General features: G+C 42.4%; 1 protein-coding gene across 2 annotated transcripts in view; it reads left to right on the top strand.

Annotated features, from left to right (window-relative positions):
• The window catches only part of LOC120562649 (glutamate receptor ionotropic, NMDA 2D), a 50,717-nt gene that overhangs the window by 19,262 nt on the left and 12,021 nt on the right, over positions 1 to 19,434 (top strand). The window contains exons 4-15 of one of the 2 annotated variants that reach the window (XM_039806475.1): positions 54 to 320; positions 2,272 to 2,316; positions 3,462 to 3,790; positions 4,961 to 5,075; positions 9,635 to 9,840; positions 10,423 to 10,591; positions 11,947 to 12,100; positions 12,564 to 12,689; positions 14,126 to 14,355; positions 14,710 to 14,870; positions 16,862 to 16,931; positions 17,042 to 17,159. In XM_039806475.1, coding sequence (XP_039662409.1) covers positions 54 to 320; positions 2,272 to 2,316; positions 3,462 to 3,790; positions 4,961 to 5,075; positions 9,635 to 9,840; positions 10,423 to 10,591; positions 11,947 to 12,100; positions 12,564 to 12,689; positions 14,126 to 14,355; positions 14,710 to 14,870; positions 16,862 to 16,931; positions 17,042 to 17,159 — 1,990 coding nt within the window. The remainder of the gene's footprint in view (positions 1 to 53; positions 321 to 2,271; positions 2,317 to 3,461; positions 3,791 to 4,960; positions 5,076 to 9,634; positions 9,841 to 10,422; positions 10,592 to 11,946; positions 12,101 to 12,563; positions 12,690 to 14,125; positions 14,356 to 14,709; positions 14,871 to 16,861; positions 16,932 to 17,041; positions 17,160 to 19,434) is intronic. The other variant, XM_039806476.1, reaches the window with a different exon arrangement.

Raw genomic sequence — 19,434 nt, forward strand, 5'->3', positions numbered from 1 at the left:
GGATTTTATAGTGATATTTTAAACCAAATCTGCTGCTTTCTTTCCCAAATCAGGAATCAGGTTCCATCTTTCTCCAGTTCAGCTCCTCTACTGCCCTCCAACTGGAGGTCATCTTTGAGGTGCTGGAGGAGTACGATTGGACATCCTTTTCCGTGGTGTCCACGCGTCACCATGGCTATCAGGATTTTCTGTCGGTGGTGGAGGGCCTGACCGACGGCTCGTTCATCGGCTGGGAGAAGAAGAGTGTGGTGATCCTGAACGTGACCGACGACCCTGGGGGGGCACGCGCGCGCAGGCTGCTAAAGGAGAACGAGGCGCAGGTGAGACAGGGGGGAGGGAGGGGGGAAAGGGGGGAGGAAAGGGGAGGAAGTGCTGCGAGAATCATTGGGGGCCCCCTTTCTGACAGGTGGCTTCCCAGCTTTTTCCTTCCTTCTTCGTCTCTCCCTCTGTCCCTCCACATCTCTCTCTCCCCTCTCTCCCCTATCCCTCTGTTCTTCTCTTCCCCTCCCATCTGCCAAACATAAAGAGTTCAACTTTACAATGAAAACCACAAGTCAGTCTGATTTGCTTGCTGGTTGTTGGGTGGCATTGTACGAAGAGTTATGAGCAAGGTGCTAAAGAAGTTAGCCACTTAACATACAGTTTTTCCCTTGTTTCTACTTAAGTGGCTTTAAAGTTAAAGTTGAATAAACAACTTGTTCCAAACTGTCCGTCAGTATCACATACAGTATATATTCTGTATTAGCTTGTTCCAGCTCGTCATTTATACTGTAAATGATGTTTACACAGAGTGAAATATTCATGGCTGCACCCTTCCATTAAATGGAAATATTTGAGATGTCTTGTGCATTATTTTATACACATTTCCCCCTAAATTTAGTATCTTTGGAAACTCTCACCTCTGAGACTTTTTACCTGAACATCACCTTATCTAATTCACAATTCCATTTTAATTTAATATCTTCTTAATTACTATATAATCACTCTCTATCTTTATTTAACTTTATTTTAGTTACCTTCTCTCTATGTATATCTATATAAAGTTGTTAACCGCATCAATCTTTTCTTTGATATTTCAATGGTGAAACAAAAACTCACCCTACATTTCAAATTGACGTTGATTCCTTAATGACCAGAATGACTCGTGGTTTTGGCTTGTACCTCTAGTGTCATTCCTTCATACTGTATGCCTGCTCCCTCTCCTACACCACTGCCTTGCTTGTTCTTCCCTTCCTTTCCTTACTTCTTTAATCCACTATTTTTCTCCCCATATTTTTTTTTTTTTTCTTTTTTTTTTTTTTTTTTTTTTTTTTTTTCTTTTTAAAAAATATTTTTTTTTATAAATTTTTTTTTTTTTTTTTTTTTTTTTTTTTTTTTTTTTTTTTTTTTTCTTTCAACTACCCCCCCCTCTTCCCCCCCCTCCTCTTTTTTTCTTTTCCAAAAACCCCCTCCTCTCTCCTCTCCTTTTCTTCTCCTCCCCCATCATTATTTTTTTTTTCTTTACTTCATTCCTCCACCCCCCCTCTTGCTGCATGTCTTCCCGGCCACAGACTCTGGTCTCTGTTGTCTCTGTTTAGTCTGGGTCTCAATGTCATCGCTAATGTCCCAGCATGGCCACTGCAGCTCTGCGTGTGTGTGCGCGTGTGACTGTCTGTGTTTGTGACTGTAAGTGTGTGTGTTTGTATCGGGTTTCTAAGACTCTACTCTGCTAGTGTCACTGTTAATATAACATACTGCCTGCAGCGGGTTGCCTATACGCAGTGCTTGCTTTTTTAACCCTCTTACTTTTCACAACAAACCCCCTTCTTTTAGCTTTTTACTACTGCAGGGCTAATAAATGCTTGTGATTGCTTAGTGATGCTGTGTATGTTTGCATCTCTCTCTCGCGCTCTCTCTTTCTCTTTGTCTCTCTCTCTCTTTCTCTCTCTCTGTCTCTCTCTCTCTGCCACATATATGGTAATGTCCTCTACATTGTAGATGGCCTAATGCAGGTCTCTGGGTCAAAGTCTATCTTTTGTTCCATTCCTCTTCCAGCTTCTGCCTTGTCAGTATTTCTTCTGCTCTCTCTCACTGTTGTATGTTCCTCTCTTTCTCCATTTCCCGTCTTCAGATATTGCGTGTGTCTGCTTATAACTCTGATTATCTCCTTCCCTCCTTAATTCAGTCTCCCTCTCTGTCTGTTGCCCTCTTTCTACCTCCTTCCCTCCTTCCTCTTCCCCCTCTGTCACTCTCATTCCCTGCCTAATTCACTGGAGGTTTATTGGCATACAGGCAGGATTGTTTTGCCAAGCCATTACAGTTCAAAATTCAATGAAGGTGCAATTCTCAAAATGTGCTTTCAGTCTGTTTCCCTGACTCCCCCCCCCTTCCAAAGAGTTGTCTTCCTCTTTTCCTTTGTCCTTCGATTCCACTTTGTCTATTTTCTTCACAATGCCATTTTTTCTGTACTTCTTCTATTTTAAATGCTTAGGTAGTTGTCAGCATTTAACCCCCTCAACCCCTTTTCGTCTTCCACTCAGCTCCATCTTCCTCTTGTCGATGCCTTCCTTCTTTCACCATTTCCCCTCTAACCCCTTGAAACCCTCTTTGGTCACCCTCCCTCCTTACCTCAGCACTTTCAGCAGAGAGCTCATCCACTGTCACTGCTCTGTCTTTCTATATTGCCTTTCATTCTCTTTAATGTTTTCTTCTCTCCTTCTCCACAGCCACACTCAATCACCCCCCCACCCCCCCACCCCCTCCCCTGTCTTTTGCAAATATCTCTTATCTCTCCAGGCCCTGATTTCACTAAAATATGTCATCCTTGGCTTTTCTTCACCATCCCACCTCCTCCTTTCCGTTCTCCATGGAGTGACTTTTCTGTTTTCCCACTTCTGATTACTTCCCTCCATCTGCTCATTTTACCCCCCCCCCCCATCCCCATCCCCATCCCCAACCATCTCCTGTGGTCTCCAGGTCTTTTCTCCACCCTGCTTTTAATAACATATGTCAGTGTTCAACCTCTTCCCCTTGTTTTCCCTCAGGTTTGTTTTGTCTTTAACCCCCCCACCACCCACACACACACACACACACACACACACACACACACACACACACACACACACACACTCCCTTGCTTTTCTCTCTTCTCTACCACTTGGTTTCATTTAATTTTTTTTCATTTGCCCTTTCTTGTTTTACTTCTGTTTCATTATTCATAACTGTAACTTGTTTCATCAGGCTCAAGCTCATTAAGCACTGACCTCTGTTGCTGCATGCACCTCCTGGTTAGCATGCATCACATGCAGCCCCCCCAACCCTCCCTCAGTTGCACCTCTGCTCCAGCTCTATCTTTCTCCCCTTACTTCTTCCACCCGTCTCTCTCCACGTCTCCCCTGTCCCCTCCTTATCTCACTAGCGTGTATGTGTGTGTGTGTCTCCCCTCGTCCCTGTTCCCTCCCTGCCTTCCTACTTTCCTCCAGGTGCGTTTGCTGTACTGTTCCCAGGAGGAGGCTGAGCTGGTCTTCCGAGCTGCCTGGGCTGCCGGTCAGGCCGGAGCCTCGCACATGTGGTTTGCTGTGGGGCCAGCTCTTTCAGGTTTAAACTCGGAGAGCCTGCCCCGGGCTCTGTTTGCTGTGCGGCCCCAGGGCTGGAGGGACGAACCTAGCCGGAGGATTGCTCTGGGTGTGACTGTGCTGACTCATGGGGCAGTTGCAATGCGCAAGGATTATGGAACCACGGGTGTGCCAAACTTTGTCACCAACTGCATGACGGACGCCAATCAGACCCAGAGACTGCGGGGCAGGATGAGGTGAGGGGGAGATAAGAGGAAAGAGAAAAACTCTAAAGGGAGAATGTGAGGAGGGAAGGAGGACAAATGTAAGGATGGAGGGGAACACAAGGTAGTTGGCAGGCTCCAGACAAAATATATGAAAAAGAGAGAAAAGGAAATAGAGACAGGATCAGGTGCATTTTATGAAACGTTGGTTTCGGGGCCAGAAAGAGCTGGAAGGTATATGGGTGGAGTTGGTAGATTCAGTGTCAGAGAGCAGGCACAGCGGGGATATTTGAATTTGGAGCTGGCTATCATCCATGCAAAATAGATGTTGTTGGTGTGTGTAGTTGTGAGTTGGCAAAATTACCCCAGCATCTGTAGCAAGCGGACCATGTCTCATGTATATTAATGAGCCAGCTTTAATATATTCCTCGTAGGCTGTGCAAACAGGCAGCAGCACACTCTAACAGGTAGCCCAAGTGGTGCTGGTTTTCATCTTGGTTTGTTTTTAATGCCAATTATTCTTGCTCACATGATATTGAATAGAGATACTACTCTAGGTTTGGTCAGTGTGATGAGCAAAACAAATAATTAGTAACTTTATCTACACTCCTTCTTGTAAATGAAGCACAGCACAAACAGTGCAGCAATTAAAGAGAAATGATTAATGGCCTCCTTCTTCTTTGTTTATAAACTATGTCCAACAACAGAGGAGGAAGATGTTTTCCTTTTATTACATTTCTTTTTGCAGTGCTGCCTGCTGTTCACTGTCTGTAACTACAAGCTGCTCTTCCATGTGAGGCTTCCTGTCATGCAAAAATGAGCTTTCAGGTTTTGTGTTTTGAAGCCAGCAAGATGACATGAGGAGATAATAAGAACGTCTGTCCTGTGTGATTATCAGACAAACTATAGAGCGCACAGCCGATGCAGAGAGCAGAAGTTGTTTGACTTCAAAGATCCTGACAATACTGTGTGTCTGATCATTTGTCTGTAGATTTGATCAACAGACAAGCCCTCACTGTCACTATAAAGATGCTGTGATTTAGTTTCAAGTGGGAAGAGAATAGGCTAGGCTTACAGTTGCACCATAAGCAGCCTTATGATTTGTACTTTCTCCTCCAAGAACACAATTAGTTAATTTACGAATAATATGCGTTTACTGTCGTTTGCTTACTTCTCCTTTCGTCTCCATCCATCACCATGCAGGTATTTTGGCAACATCACACTTGGTCGTCGAGACTATTCCTTCAATACCGATGGTTACTTGTCCAACCCCTTCCTGGATGTAATTTCCTGGACACCTGGAAGTGGATGGGAAGATGTAAGGACATGACATCAGTTCTTTATGTCTAATCATGTGGTCTGGGTCTCACTTCAGAAGAGATAAGGGCATGCGTGCTGTTGAATCACACGATACACTTGATTGAATATTATTTTGTTGTCTACATAAGCTGTTTAATTCTTGGGATTCATGAGAAACTGTAATTTTGTCCTCTGTGAACAACTGCAAGGACAAAAGCACATGCAATTGAACCCGGAGCAGGTTTTGAGCTTATTGGTTCTTGAGTCATAATCTCTCTGTGTGAGCTAGAGGAGCAGATCCATGCTGCATTGGCATCTGAAACAAGAATATAAACCGTGAGAATAGTCAGGTCACACTGGTGAATATTCATGTAAAGTTCACTATGGCTATTGGTGCCCGAGGCAGAGGACAGAAGTGGGCTGCTGACCATTTGACCGTGCTTTGTGTGCTCCTACTGTGCCCGTTCAGTTTCTGCTGTCTCTCTGTAACTCTGCTGTTTCCTGGTTAAAGCACTCTCTCTCTCACACACACACACACACACACACACACACACACACACACACACACACACACACACACACACACACACACACACACACAGAAATCTAATAATCAAAATGCTTTTTGATTTTATATTGTTGTAATTTGAATATTTGGGGGTTTTAGACTGTTGTTCTAACAAAACAAGCATCACCATGGCCTCTGGAAACTGTAATGAATAATAATTTAAAAAAACCTTACAAGATTAAAGGATAGGTTAACATGTTTTCCAGTCTGTCTTAATACAATATGTGCTTCTCCATATGTAACTTTAAAGACATATTGGTTGCTTTAATCTTCCTTCCTTAACTTACTCTCCTTACTGGTTGTAAAGCAGTAGCATCCTAGTGTGATTCAGGTCATGGAGGACAAAATCCTCATTCCTAGTTTTGTGCAAAAATGCTTTAAAGTTAAGGTGAGACAGCAGCAGTCAGAGTTATCCAAATCAAGGTGTTGACCTCTAAATTATCAGTCTCTTTAGGATGAAATTCCCTCTTTGTGATTCCCTGGACAGTGAGATGCAGCTGAGGAACTGTAACACAAAAAGGGCATTTTGTACAAAACGACTGGAAGGTAACCTCTTTATTTGACTCACTTAGACTGTTGGAGTATTTCTAGATAGAAAGAGGACTGTGGATTATGTCCCCCATCTCTTACATTATTGGAGTTGCACTAAGAAGAGACACTTCATTGCCATTATAGAAAGGAATAATTCTTTAGTCTTTGAATGTACACATGGGTATGAGAGAGTATTTAGACAGACTTCAAAAAATTTAACCTATCCTTTAATCAATAAAATAATAATTAGTTGCAGTCCTCCAGTCATACACATCTACTCATACATTTCATTCATAGTCATTTTGCTCAAAGCATTGCTCTGATGTTGCCCTGATCAATAGTTGCTGTTTTGTTCTTGCTTGCTGCCTGTGTTTTCAGATAAATACAAATGAAATGCTGATTTTAAATAGTGCTGAAGATTTCTGCGTGTCATTATCATCTGGTTGTAGCCTCACCATTGTTTTGTGTGTTTGAGTGTCTTGCCTACATAACTGTGCACGTCGAAAGCACCAGTACTCCTGGCGTGTCATGCATATTCTATAAAGCTGTGTTTTTTTCGGAAATCCTTAATACGAAGCCTTGTCACCTGTTGGAGATATTTTCCCTTTAATACGCCGGATTTTACCCATGTCAGTCGGAAGGAGAACATGTCGGAAGAGAGAGCGATGCTCATTTTCTCAACCACACACAAGTACCTCAACACCACACTGTATATGCATAAAGACACACAGTACTCTCAGAACATACACTCTGCACATAATCACAAATGCTGCACTAATACAAATACTGATGCACCCACACAAACTTACACACAGGCATAAATACACACATTGGTGGTTCTCAGCCTCCTGCTGGTTTTAACAGCCCACCAGAGTCCAGTCTCAGCGTGTCGTAACATGCTGACTCCTGCTATATCCCTCAAATCCCTTTCAATTAGAAGCTCCTGCGCTGGTCCTTCGACTCTGTGCAAACCCAGGGTACAAAACCCGCCCACATGCACACACACACACACATGCTTAGAACTTACACACATCCATGTGTGTGCACACAAATGAGGGCACATACTGTATGCTTACACACATATGCTTACACCCTTCTTGCATAAACCCTATTGTACACACATGCACACAATGAGGATAAGACGCCTGTATCTGCCTATTATGCACATCCACGCTGTTGGCTCTCCCTGAATATTTAATGTTCTCTTTACAATGACTGCACCATTACCTAGAGCCCGGGAGCACCCAGCTAAGAAACACTGCAGACTAGTACTGAAGGTTGTCCAGCATTAGCATGGCTTGTTTCAGCTACAGATACAGCACACCGAGCGAGATGTTCAGGGATATTACTGTAACTTAATGAACATTTATTAATGCCACTCACAGCTGCTGAAGGATACATTTTCTTTTAAAGTGGTTCCCAACCCTCAAACTTTTGCTTCAAACCAAAATACTTTGTATGCCTCTGAAATATTCCAGCAATTTGAAGAGCCTGAAGTGGTATTTTTCGGACGTATGTGTTTGCATTTTTCAGGGTATTTGTCTGATAGAGAGTAGTGTGTTGTCCTGTAAGCTCTATCTGTTTTCCGTCTGTGTTCCTTGAGTGTGTTTTGAGTGAATGTCTGTTGCAGAGCTGCGGTCGAAATGCAGTCGAAATACTGTCATTGTTGCCACCTCCTCCTCTTCTTCCTGTCAGCGCTTGCATTACACAGACACGCAGGCTGATCGGAGCTGCCAAACTTTACGTTACTCTACTGGCCCGCATAAGCACTCTCATTCTTTTGTGAATTTTTATATATATATATATATGTGAGTGTGTTGACTGTATATCTTCATGTATTTCTGTATGTGTGAATGAATGTACAGTATGTATGTGCACTTTCTTTTGTGTATGTCACCTCAGTTACACTTGTCATGATGAGACTTTTATCAGGTGATCACGACAAGATGTGTCAAGTGATTCTGCAAGATGAAGGTTCTCAAAAAAAGCACATAATCTTCTTGGGTGTGGTTCTGCCTTGTGCTGCTTTCAACAGTCTGAATATGCCAGGTACTAGTATTCAACACATCTAGAGAGCATATAAACAATGCAAGAGAAGGGGACAACAATATGATACAGTGAAAGGGATGCTTGACAGACATTTCCAGGTCAACAGTGGACATCTCGCAACATCATCCCTGAACAAGTTTTAATCATACTGAATTGACATCTGTAGGCATGAGTCTGCTCTCTGCACATGTGTTTTTTAATGTGTAAACATGCTCTAATCAAACCAAGTCAGAATAAAACTTAAGTTCAGGTTACAGGCTACTAGAATTCTGCTTGCCACAACCCTTCTGTCACCATAGCGCCCTCAATAAAGCCCACTGTTTGTGCAAGCATCTGTGAGGTACTTGCTTTCATCCTACCCAAAGCCATTATATGTAATTATATGGCAATGTTTGATTTGACACTAAACTAAATGACTAGTATAAACAAATCTGGATAAACACTGTAACCCCATCAATCAGTGTAGCCTTTGCACATGCACAAATGTTTCAGGTAATTGCTCCCAACCCACAGAACAATGAATATTTAGGGCCTGGTGTTCTAAAAAAAAGAGCGAATGGGCACAATAACTGTTATAATACCTGTACAATATAATTCAAACCGCTACCATAGTCCTGCTGTAAATACAGCCTTTATGAAGCTTATTATATTCAGTTTGTATTGAGACTGTCAGGGAAATGTTCATTCATCTCTGTCATTTAGTGGCAATAGTTTGTGATACAGTGTTGTGCAATGTATTTTCCCATCTGTATCTTGCAAGCGAGTATAGATTGAAGCCTAATGTAATGTTTATTGCAATGCATTTGTACCTGTATGAGACTGTATAATTAGGTGTTAATGTTGTGGTGTTTACCCGCTCTGTGTGTGGCTAAGTGAATGTATAAGGTTATGGTATTGCTGTCATAAAATTATTAATTCTATCTAAAGAACAATTATTTAAAATTAAATTTAGAGGGGCTCCTTCACAGTAAAGCATTGCTCTTATTTTATAGCTTTATTCTGTAGCATTACTAAATTTCATTTCATAATATGTGATAGATACAGTGTTCAATGAACGACTATTTTGGTCGTCCCCACCCCCCCAAGCTACATAGTTTACAGAATAATAGATCCAAGATGAAACTGACAGAATGGCCGGACTTCAGCACCACAGACAGCGCCATGGCTTCATCCGTACACAGCACAGCACAGTACTGGTATTTCAGAGCCATAGCGGCTAGATTCTAACTTGCACAAACCTTAGTCAGATAAAGGATCAATGAGTCAGGCAGAGTAGACTGACATAATCAACTAAACAACCTGCTTTGTGTTCAATAGGGTTGTTTTGATTGCCTGATCTATTCAAAGAAAATACATACTGATTTTGGTAGAGATATATGTGTTTGTGTGCTCCACCTATCTCTAATGTTTCTCTTGTCCTGGCTCCCCAGGTAGGCTGGTGGGAGAATGGCGTGCTGAGGCTTCGGTACCCAGCCTGGTCCCGCTATGGGCCATTCTTAAAACCACCTGATGATGCCCAGCACCTGCGCGTTGTCACGCTGGAGGAAAGGCCATTTGTCATTGTGGAGCTGGCAGACGCCGCATCCGGGACCTGCATCCGTGACTCAGTGCCCTGCAGACGACCCCTTAATGCCAGGTTTGAATCCTTTGGATTTAAGACACTGATGTGTTTATATAGGATTTGATGTTATTGACTCATTTCATATGTTAATGTCGTTCACCCAAAGTGATAATGAAAGGAAATAATAATCTCAGAAATCAAATGGAAAAAAATAGAATAGTAGCCTCTCTTCTTTATTTATACCAGTGTTATGAATGGAGTTCCTAAGCTCTCATGATGCCATCCAATTGAGGTGATATCAATCACCTATCAAACTGTGGTCTCTTCACTCCCTGACCATAATCAATAACAGACTGCTCTCCAGAGGATCAGTGGAATGACTCAGGGGTCTGGAATCAGATGTGACCACAGTAGAGCTTTATGGTTCATCAGCTTCTGAGGGGATGACAGCACCTATCCTACACTGGTCGATCAAACCTGTCACCATGTGCTGGGCCGCAATATTCCTCCTCTGTGACCATTTCCTTCTGTTGTGCTCCTTTTCCTTTCCTTTTGTGCTATTACACACTAATGAGGATTCAGTTTTTTAAGGCTTTTTGTTTGACACTTTTATTTAGATTTTTACTTATTTTTGTCTTGGCTGTGACTCTTTCACAGTGCCATCCATGAGGGCGTGGCTCCCATGAAGCAGTGCTGCAAGGGCTTCTGCATCGACATCCTCAAGAGATTGGCCAAGATTGTCGGCTTCACCTATGACCTTTATTTAGTGACCAATGGGAAACATGGGAAGAAAATTGATGGGGTTTGGAACGGCATGATTGGAGAGGCAAGTCTTTGTTTATGTGTGTGTGGGGGTGCCTGTGGTTCTGCCTGTCTGCCTTTGTGAGCAATGTGTTCTCAATGTCGGCCCATGCCACTTGCGTATGTGTGAAAGTTGTGTGTGTGTGTGTGAGTTTATAATTGTGCCTCTGCAAATGTGTTGCATTTTTTAGTCAACAAGCTGCATAGTAGCATTCTGCCTATGCTTCTGCGTTTTGGGTGACCAGTTAAACGCTATGTGTCACATCAATCTCTGTGAGAGTTATGGCCACTTAACCACTGCCAGCAATCAGACAGCTGTCATTTATTACACACACACACGCACGCACCCACACACACACACACACACACACACAAACACACACAGGCACGGAAGGAAAACTGGTCTCAGTCCAAAAAAAAAAAAAAAAAGTCTCCTTCAAAAAAAAAATTCCTTTCAGTATGTTTATCTGCAGAGACACGTTCCTGTACACACAAACACATAGAAGCACAAAGACACACACATTGTTAGACACCCCCTGGCTAGTTGTGATTAGTCCTTGATATTTTCTTGGGAATACTCACTGAGGTTCATGATACCCCATCAAGAAAGACATAGAAATGCTGGCAGAAAAAAAACAGGCTCACACAAACAAACAAGCGTGTATACATGCTCACACACATACTGAGATCGATACAGGGGCTGCTGTTTCATTGAAGCGGCCCGCTGTTTCTATCTTTGTCCCAGAGGGAACTTGCCAAACACCAGCAGTCACGGGTACCAAAACAGTTTCACTGCGCTCTCCTGCTCTATCATTTATAACTTGAGCCGGGGCCAGAGCTGTCTGTCCAATCTATTTTCACATGCAACAGGCCAAGCTAATTTTTGTTTTCTAAAACTGATGTCTGCCTTTTGATCAGATGTTCCAAAGTCTGCCATTCTTTGATCAGGTAATCCAGAGACTTGGCAAAGTTGAGGGGAGGGTGCTTTGCTTTCCGCTTCGCTTCATTTTTCTGCTGATTTGCTCTGAAGAGCGGATGTGCCATGTCTAATGTAGATTAACATTTCACTTGTACAATCAGCAGACACAGCGGTTTTCAGGTTTTTCTAGATGGCGGCAGGGAGGAGCAGGGCCCTAGCTCATTTTGTATGCTAAAGAGATGCACAAGAGACACGTGTTCAGTATTTGTAGCAGATTGAATCCTTGGCCTTTCTCATGCAGGCACATTTGAGGATGTACAAGGGGTCAGGGTGCAGAAATGTCACTATCTCACCTGGAAATAAACCTTTGTGAATTGTAAAAGATTCACTCTGTCTGTGTGTAACTGCCACAGGAATTACGCATAATTAGATTTCTCTCTCACCACTGATGTCCCCTTTAGGTGGTATACAAGCGAGCCGACATGGCCATTGGCTCGCTGACTATCAATGAGGAGAGGTCAGAGGTCGTGGATTTCTCCGTCCCTTTTGTGGAGACGGGGATCAGTGTCATGGTCTCCCGTAGCAACGGAACCGTATCACCATCCGCTTTCTTAGGTAAGAGGCTCTGTTTATGTGAGGCTGATGTACAGAATCTAATCCAATCGTAAAGTGTTGAGTTCGCATAAAGAGCCTCAGTCTTTAGCTGCTAGTCCTTACATCTAGCCGTTACTTTTTCTTAGCTGCTTGTGTCTTCCCAACTTGTAGTTTCACTCTGTCAGCAGACTCAAGGCTCCAGCGGGAGAACAGTTATTGGCCTATAGACTGCGTTGAGATGATTGTTAAAAGAGAAAAAGTGTTTATGGACTTCTGGAGAATATGTTTTCTCCAATGGTTTCCATTTTCACTGCATACAAGGCTCATCTTTGTATATTTATAGTACAGAATGTGCCAGGTTTATGAAACTTTCTTGTCCTCTCTATGGATAATAATAATGATGATTAAATAATGCATTATAAAACTGTTTAACATGCCCTTATGTTATGTTTTGATTTAAATCTTCTTTTGTTTCCCTTCACAGAGCCCTACAGTCCAGCGGTGTGGGTGATGATGTTCGTCATGTGCCTGACCGTAGTGGCTGTGACCGTTTTCATCTTTGAATTCTTCAGCCCTGTGGGCTACAACCGCAGTCTCCAAAATGGCAAGAGTGAGTGATGGATCTAAGCTGCCTGTCTGATAGATGGGTCGGCATGCAGTCCATCATTGTTAACCCATGTATCAAATGGATAAACAATGAACACACTCCTGGAATGTGGTTAATTTTTAGCATGATGATAAAGTTTTTTGTTTCTATTGAATTTGTCTGTCTGATTGGTCAGTTGTCACATTCAGAATAAAACCAATTTGACATTTCTTTATGTACTGCCCTGAATCCTTAAAGGGATAGTTCAGATCTTTTGAAGTGGGTTTGTATGAGGTCAGTGTATTACCTACATTAGATGGGCGTCAGCATAGCCCCAGTTTGGAGAAGCAGGCAGGAGTACCGACACGGAAGCTGAGCAATGTACTGCTGTGGACAGAGACACACAGCAAAACGTGTTTTAGCTGACTAAAAAAGAACCACCTAAAAAAGGACCACCTAAAAAAATCTATTTCAATCAGTTTAAGTGTACGCTATATTTATAATATTTTCACCGATTTACCTTGCTGTAAACAGCCCTTTAGGACGGGGAACTGAAGCTGTTATTTTGCTTCTTTCAAAGCCACCAGACTCCTTTGACAAAAACAATAATTTGACCTTGCAGAACACGGGAGTTGCTGTTCTGCCACTGTCTCGATCGGTTAGTTAGTTTGTTAGTTCCTAACCCTTTTAAAACATCAAAGTCACACAATAACACAAACAGACTTACTGTGTTTCTCAGAACTGGGGGCGTGCTGACTGCCATCTACTGTAGGTAATACACTAACCTCATAGGTAGGTATAAGTACCTCATACTCAACTCCACTTCAAAAGATCCAAACTATCCCTTTAACTGTGAGTGTCGGCGAAAAGGAATTTCTACCTACAGTATGTTGAACTGCGTCCAAGTATTCTCGATATTGAAGCAGCTATTCATTATTCAACGGCATAGTTTGTACCCCTGTGATATTCAGTATGCCTGATGCCTCGGTCCAATAGCCAACCCGACTCGCCTCTTTTACTGCATGATTGCTGTGCTCTACATAATTTACCTCTTTGTCATCCTCCCATATATCCCTCTTATTCACTCTGATCTCTCCTTCCTTCTTTACTCCTGTTGTATAAAGGAAGGAGTGTTTGAGCCCTTTGAATGGTGATTTGCACCATGTGGTTTAATCATTTGTAAGATTACGTTGCAGCCGAATTGAAAGCTGCCATCCTCGAAACGTATAGTCACTGCCTTATGAGCTTTAGTGTCAAAAAAGCCTGCTAGGTATTTTCATATACAGTAAACCCATTTTACAGATCATTCAGGGAAGAATAATTTGAATCTGCTGCTTCATCTGCAGTTAGACGCTACTGAATACACTATTGTGCTGTGTACTGGCTGGATTTCTGTCTAAAAAGTTAACGTTGCAACCACTCATTACGCTCTCTTTTTCCCTCTTCATCATTTTGGCCAGAGGCTGGAGGCTCTACTTTCACTATAGGAAAGTCTGTATGGCTTTTGTGGGCTATTGTCTTCAACAACTCCGTGCCAGTGGAGAACCCCAGAGGAACCACCAGCAAGATCATGGTGCTGATCTGGGCCTTCTTTGCTGTCATCTTTCTGGCCTCCTACACTGCTAACCTGGCTGCCTTTATGATTCAGGAGGAGTACATTGACACAGTGTCAGGCCTCTCGGACAAGAAGGTACTTCATTTCTTGAATACTGATTAAGTAGGGAAAGCAGGAGGAGAATTAAAGTCTTAGAGTGAGCCAAATCCTGTGCATTTGAATGTTAAATTGATTAAAGCACAGGAATTTAGGAATGAAAAAAATCTCATTTAACATAACTCAATTACCACAGTTCTTGAATACGTAAAAGACAGTTCTAAATGCTACTTTAAGTCCACAGACTGCTCTCTTTTCAAAGATTTGACTGTGCACGGAGTGCTGTAAGTTAGTCTGGAAAGTGGACAGAAATAGGTCAGACAGATTGGTGCACAGCCTGGTGTGTCTCATGCCCCTTCCGTCTTCCTCCCTCGCCTCCCTTTGCTCGGCTAGTTTCAGCATCCCGAGGAGCAGTACCCACCTCTGAAGTTTGGCACGGTGCCCAACGGGAGCACAGAAAAAAACATCCGCTCCAACTACCCAGACATGCACCAGTACATGGGCAAATACAACCAGAGAGGAGTGGAGGACGCCATAAATAACCTCAAGACTGGGTCTGTCTGCTATAACATGAGCTTGTTCATTCCCTCACATTTACATGTATCCTGCAACATCTTTGTCTTTCTCCACTTTTTTATTTTCTACTAGCTGAGTTTCCATTCAAGCATGCTTTGTAAATTATTCCATATTAGATTAAGGAAGTTGTCACGATTGTTCACGCTTTCCTCAGGTAAATATAAAACTATATTGTCGTTAGCTTGAGACGTAAAATCGACATGCCTATATATGCTTACAAGACAACCAACAACAACCAAGATGCTCACTTCACAGATGATTAAGTACTGATCCAAACGTTTCAAAAGACCCAATCTACACAACAGAATTGCCCTACTATGAAGGATACAAGATACTCCGTCTTAACGACCATGCTTTTTTTTCTTCTAATAAATGTAACCAAAACAAAAATCTTACAAAAAATGAATCTCAATGTATTACCTTTCAACAACCATAGCAAATGAGGAATCTTTAAATGATTTATTTATTTATTTTTCAAATACTCCTTAGGTTGCTGTACAAGGTAAATACACACACATATAGTATATATATATATATATATATATATAAAGACTTCATGGTCATGATTAGACTTCACTATTTCAATAACGATAATTTAAAAATGACTTGTGATATGTCTCCTAGAAAATCCCGATGTACTGCCATACAGATAGTTGCAAGTAAATGTAGTGCCACTAAATGGTCAAAAGAAGAATTTTCGCTGTCTTGAACTGATACTGACTGTCTGAGATCGTGCAATAAAATCTCACCACAAAGTCTAATCAGAAGCTGTTATGGAGCGATTGTATTACACAATCTTTATCGAGTAGATTTTCAAATTGCCATTTCTTTTAGTACTTAAAAGATTTCTTGTCTACAGTATGTTTGCTTAAAGGTTAATTGGAAATAGCAGTTGACCATACAATCTCACCACAAGGTCCATTCTACAAACCCTACCGTATTTACTGTATTTCTATAAGCCCATTTAATGGGAAATCCTCTAAAATGTATGGTTTTTATTATGAGTTTTTGGTGGAGTCACCTGCTGTCATTCTTTGCTGTGATTTTTTTTATGTTTTAACTCTCTTACTAGCAGGCTATCATACACAGTGGTATTCTTTTCAACTCTGCCTAACATTTCACATCTTTTGTCACACTTCCTGCTTTACAGCACAGATTCTCTCACCTTTACTCTTCACCGCTATCTCCACCCACTCACACAGTGCAAGCAGCATTTCCCTTTAGTTTCTGGTAGAATCTCTATCACCCGTCATGTGTTGGATAATCCCAGTTTACTTTATCCTAAGCCTCTGTCATCGTTTCTCCCTCCCCATTGCCTTGACACCACAATTATAACTCAGTGTTAACATACACAAAAATGAGAAACTCTTGCTTTTCTCCTGCTGTCTTTTTTTTCTTTCCCTAAGTGCTTATCTTTCCCTTCCTCTCATGCCTCATATGCTCTCTTATCTTACCATGCCTCTCTTTTCTCATTCTTTCCTCTCCCAGTGTGCTTTCTCTGTGTGTCTGTATTTAAACTTTATAATCCTCATCACTCTCTGGCTCTATCCCATGTCGTTCCCCCTCAAGTGTGTAAATCCCCCCCCTCTCTCTCCCTGTCACTGCGCTCTTCGCACCGTATAAATCCCCATCCTCCTCCTCCACCACCACCTTCCCGCTCCCTCTTACTCACACATTTTTCCCTGATCTCTGCCTTATTTTATTCTCCTTGTGTTTTCACTCTTTCCGCCAAGCCTGCTTTACTATTCCACCCATCCTCCCTTTTTTCTTGTTATGATTTAACTTTTCATGCACTCTCTATCATTCTGTGCTCCTGTCTGCCGTATATTTTTGCACTCTAACTCTCTTCCCAGGTACATCGCAGATATCCACCTTTATACCTCCTCCCCTGCCTCAGCCAGTCTCTCCATCCCTATGCTCCCTCTCTCCCATTAAATGATGAATGAATTCTCCCTTGATCCCTTTACAGGAAACTGGATGCTTTTATTTATGATGCTGCAGTATTGAACTATATGGCCAGGAAGGACGAAGGTTGTAAGGTGAGGACTAATCCACATAGGCACTTTTTCTAACAAAGTAGATTCAACATCTATGTTTTCCCCTTGCTCAGTTTTGTTTTTAAATATCTGCACATTGTCCTTTTTCCAAGGTGATGACCATAGGCTCGGGGAAGGTTTTTGCCACCACAGGCTACGGTATCGCCCTGCACAAAAACTCACGCTGGAAACGTCCTCTTGACCTGGCCCTACTGCAGCTGGTGGGAGATGGTGAGAACTATGGGGAGGGGTGGGTAGACAGGAAAATAATTAGGACAATGGAGGGGCAAAGGGAAGGTTATGGGTAAAATGACAGGGTAGAGAAACGAGCGACAGAGTAGCATGAGGGTAGGGCGTGGATGGAGGACACGGAGTAGATGAATGAGAGGATGTTGAGAAGTGGATGGGGGGAGTACAAGGTGTGGAGAGACCGATGGCTGTAAGGTGTTTCGATTGTGAGGGAAGAATGGTGTGTAGGAGAGGGTTGAGGGTAATGGTTAAGAGGTTCGTAGGTCTCTTTATTAGCTACAAGAGAGGAGGGGAAATAAAAGGGTGTGTGGTAGCGGAATTTTTTGTTGTTGGTTTCAAGCATTGCATTGTTGGTGAAGTGCACATGACCCTCCCCCATTTTCACTCCTCTCAATCTATCTGACTTTCACTCTCTTTCCCTTCTTCCTGCTTCTTCCTGATTTACTTGTGCGAGTCAATATTGTAAAAAAAGATTATCACAACTTGTGCAGTGACAGATTTACACTCATTACAGATTAGCTGATACTGACACAGAGAGTGAGGAAGTGTGAGAAAAAAAATAACCAAAGAGAAACACCTGAAAATACCCTGAACATGAGATGAGTGCACTGAAGTAAAAAGACATGTAAAAAGCAGATCAGATAATTGGATAATTGATAGCTATGGGAGCATTATTAGCATGCTGTTTGTCTGCTGCACACACTTGTGTGGAGGATTAATCCATGGGAGGACGGTTCCTTGTGTTTGACAGAGAGAATCTGTTCTTAGCAATAGTTGTCACTACACTAATGCTTGATTGTCATTTTACACAGTCCAACACACGCATTTATAGTCTCAATTGGATGCTGCTTGTTTGGCTTTTCCTCGTGTTTTAAATCAGCTTTGCTTATGGTGTGGCGGACAAAGCCCTTTAGCTGTTTCTGGCATGCAGACACTTACACACTTACACACTGGTAATGCCAATTTGGTGCCAAGATCTTTTAAATAAGACCGGCGTCTGGAGCTAAATAGTTGGACCTGGGAAAGGATGCGTGTGTGTGCAAGAAAAACCGAGAGCCCAGACAGTCTTGACATGCTATGTCTGTTTTTTGTTTTTTTTAATTACTGGTACATTACCTTGTCTTTGCCTCTGTTCTGTGTAAAAAAAGCTCTAACATCAGCTGTGTATGCTGGACAGATCTAGTTACAGGGGGGTGTTGAATGCTGTGGGTTCTAGTTGTAGGCAGGCATTATTGGAGTGGATTACTAAGGAAGAGGATTAGTTTGTGTGGAAGTGGAGGGAGGGAGCGGGGGGCTCACATTCAGAGTGCCCTCAAAGGCTGCATCTCAACAATCGCCCTGCGGCTCAAGGACTCTGCATCACACCTTCAGCCTGGCTAAACCATGTCACAGTGTTACATCATTATTGTACCGTGCCATGTTGAGTCATATGATTTTACAACTGCATTAGAGGGGCACTAGAGAAGTCCTTTGTCAACCCTGTGAGTGTATTGTTCTCCTTGTTGCTGCCTCTGGTGATTCATACCACGGCTTTAAGAGAAGGTCCATTGATCTCACTACAACTTGTATCCTGATAAAGGCAAAACTGCTGAGTAGCTAGATTTCTTTTTCCCCTCTTATCGGATCCACTTCTATTTTTTGCATAGTATCAGGATTTTGATTCCAAGAATATATTATTCAGTGAGTAGATATTAAAAAAGATGTGAGGAGCTGGTTATGCAGCTCTTGGCTGGCAGGGTGTTTTTCCCCCCAAGAAATCTTGCAATGAATGCCAAGAGGTTTGTCATGTTGTGATAAAAGCACAGGATTGTACGGGTCATGGTTTACTGCTCAACAACTGGAGCTCAGCGTCTCTGGACATGTCTGGCATCATGCCACATCTGGCAAAATGCAAGCATGCACGCAGGCACTTGCACATTTACACACACACACACACACACACACACACACACACACACACACACATACACATACACATATATACACACATATATACACACTACACAATAAATAAAGTTTCCTCTATTAAATAATGTCTTTGTGGTGCATGCCAGCTCTGTGTTTGCAGTGTGCCAGCTCTACCTGACCTGCCAGAAACGACAAAGGTGGAGTGTGGATTTGACACACCTGTCAGATTTGGCAGGCCTGAGCTGGCTACGACTGAGAGATAGAGACAACTGCCATCACAAAGGCCTAAGGGAGGGAAGAAACCGGCGCGGTGAGAAAGAGTCAGATTGTAAAAGAGGGAGACGAAGAA

The sequence above is a fragment of the Perca fluviatilis genome, chromosome 7 (genome assembly GCF_010015445.1).
Source record: "Perca fluviatilis chromosome 7, GENO_Pfluv_1.0, whole genome shotgun sequence".
Lineage (NCBI taxonomy): Eukaryota > Metazoa > Chordata > Actinopteri > Perciformes > Percidae > Perca > Perca fluviatilis.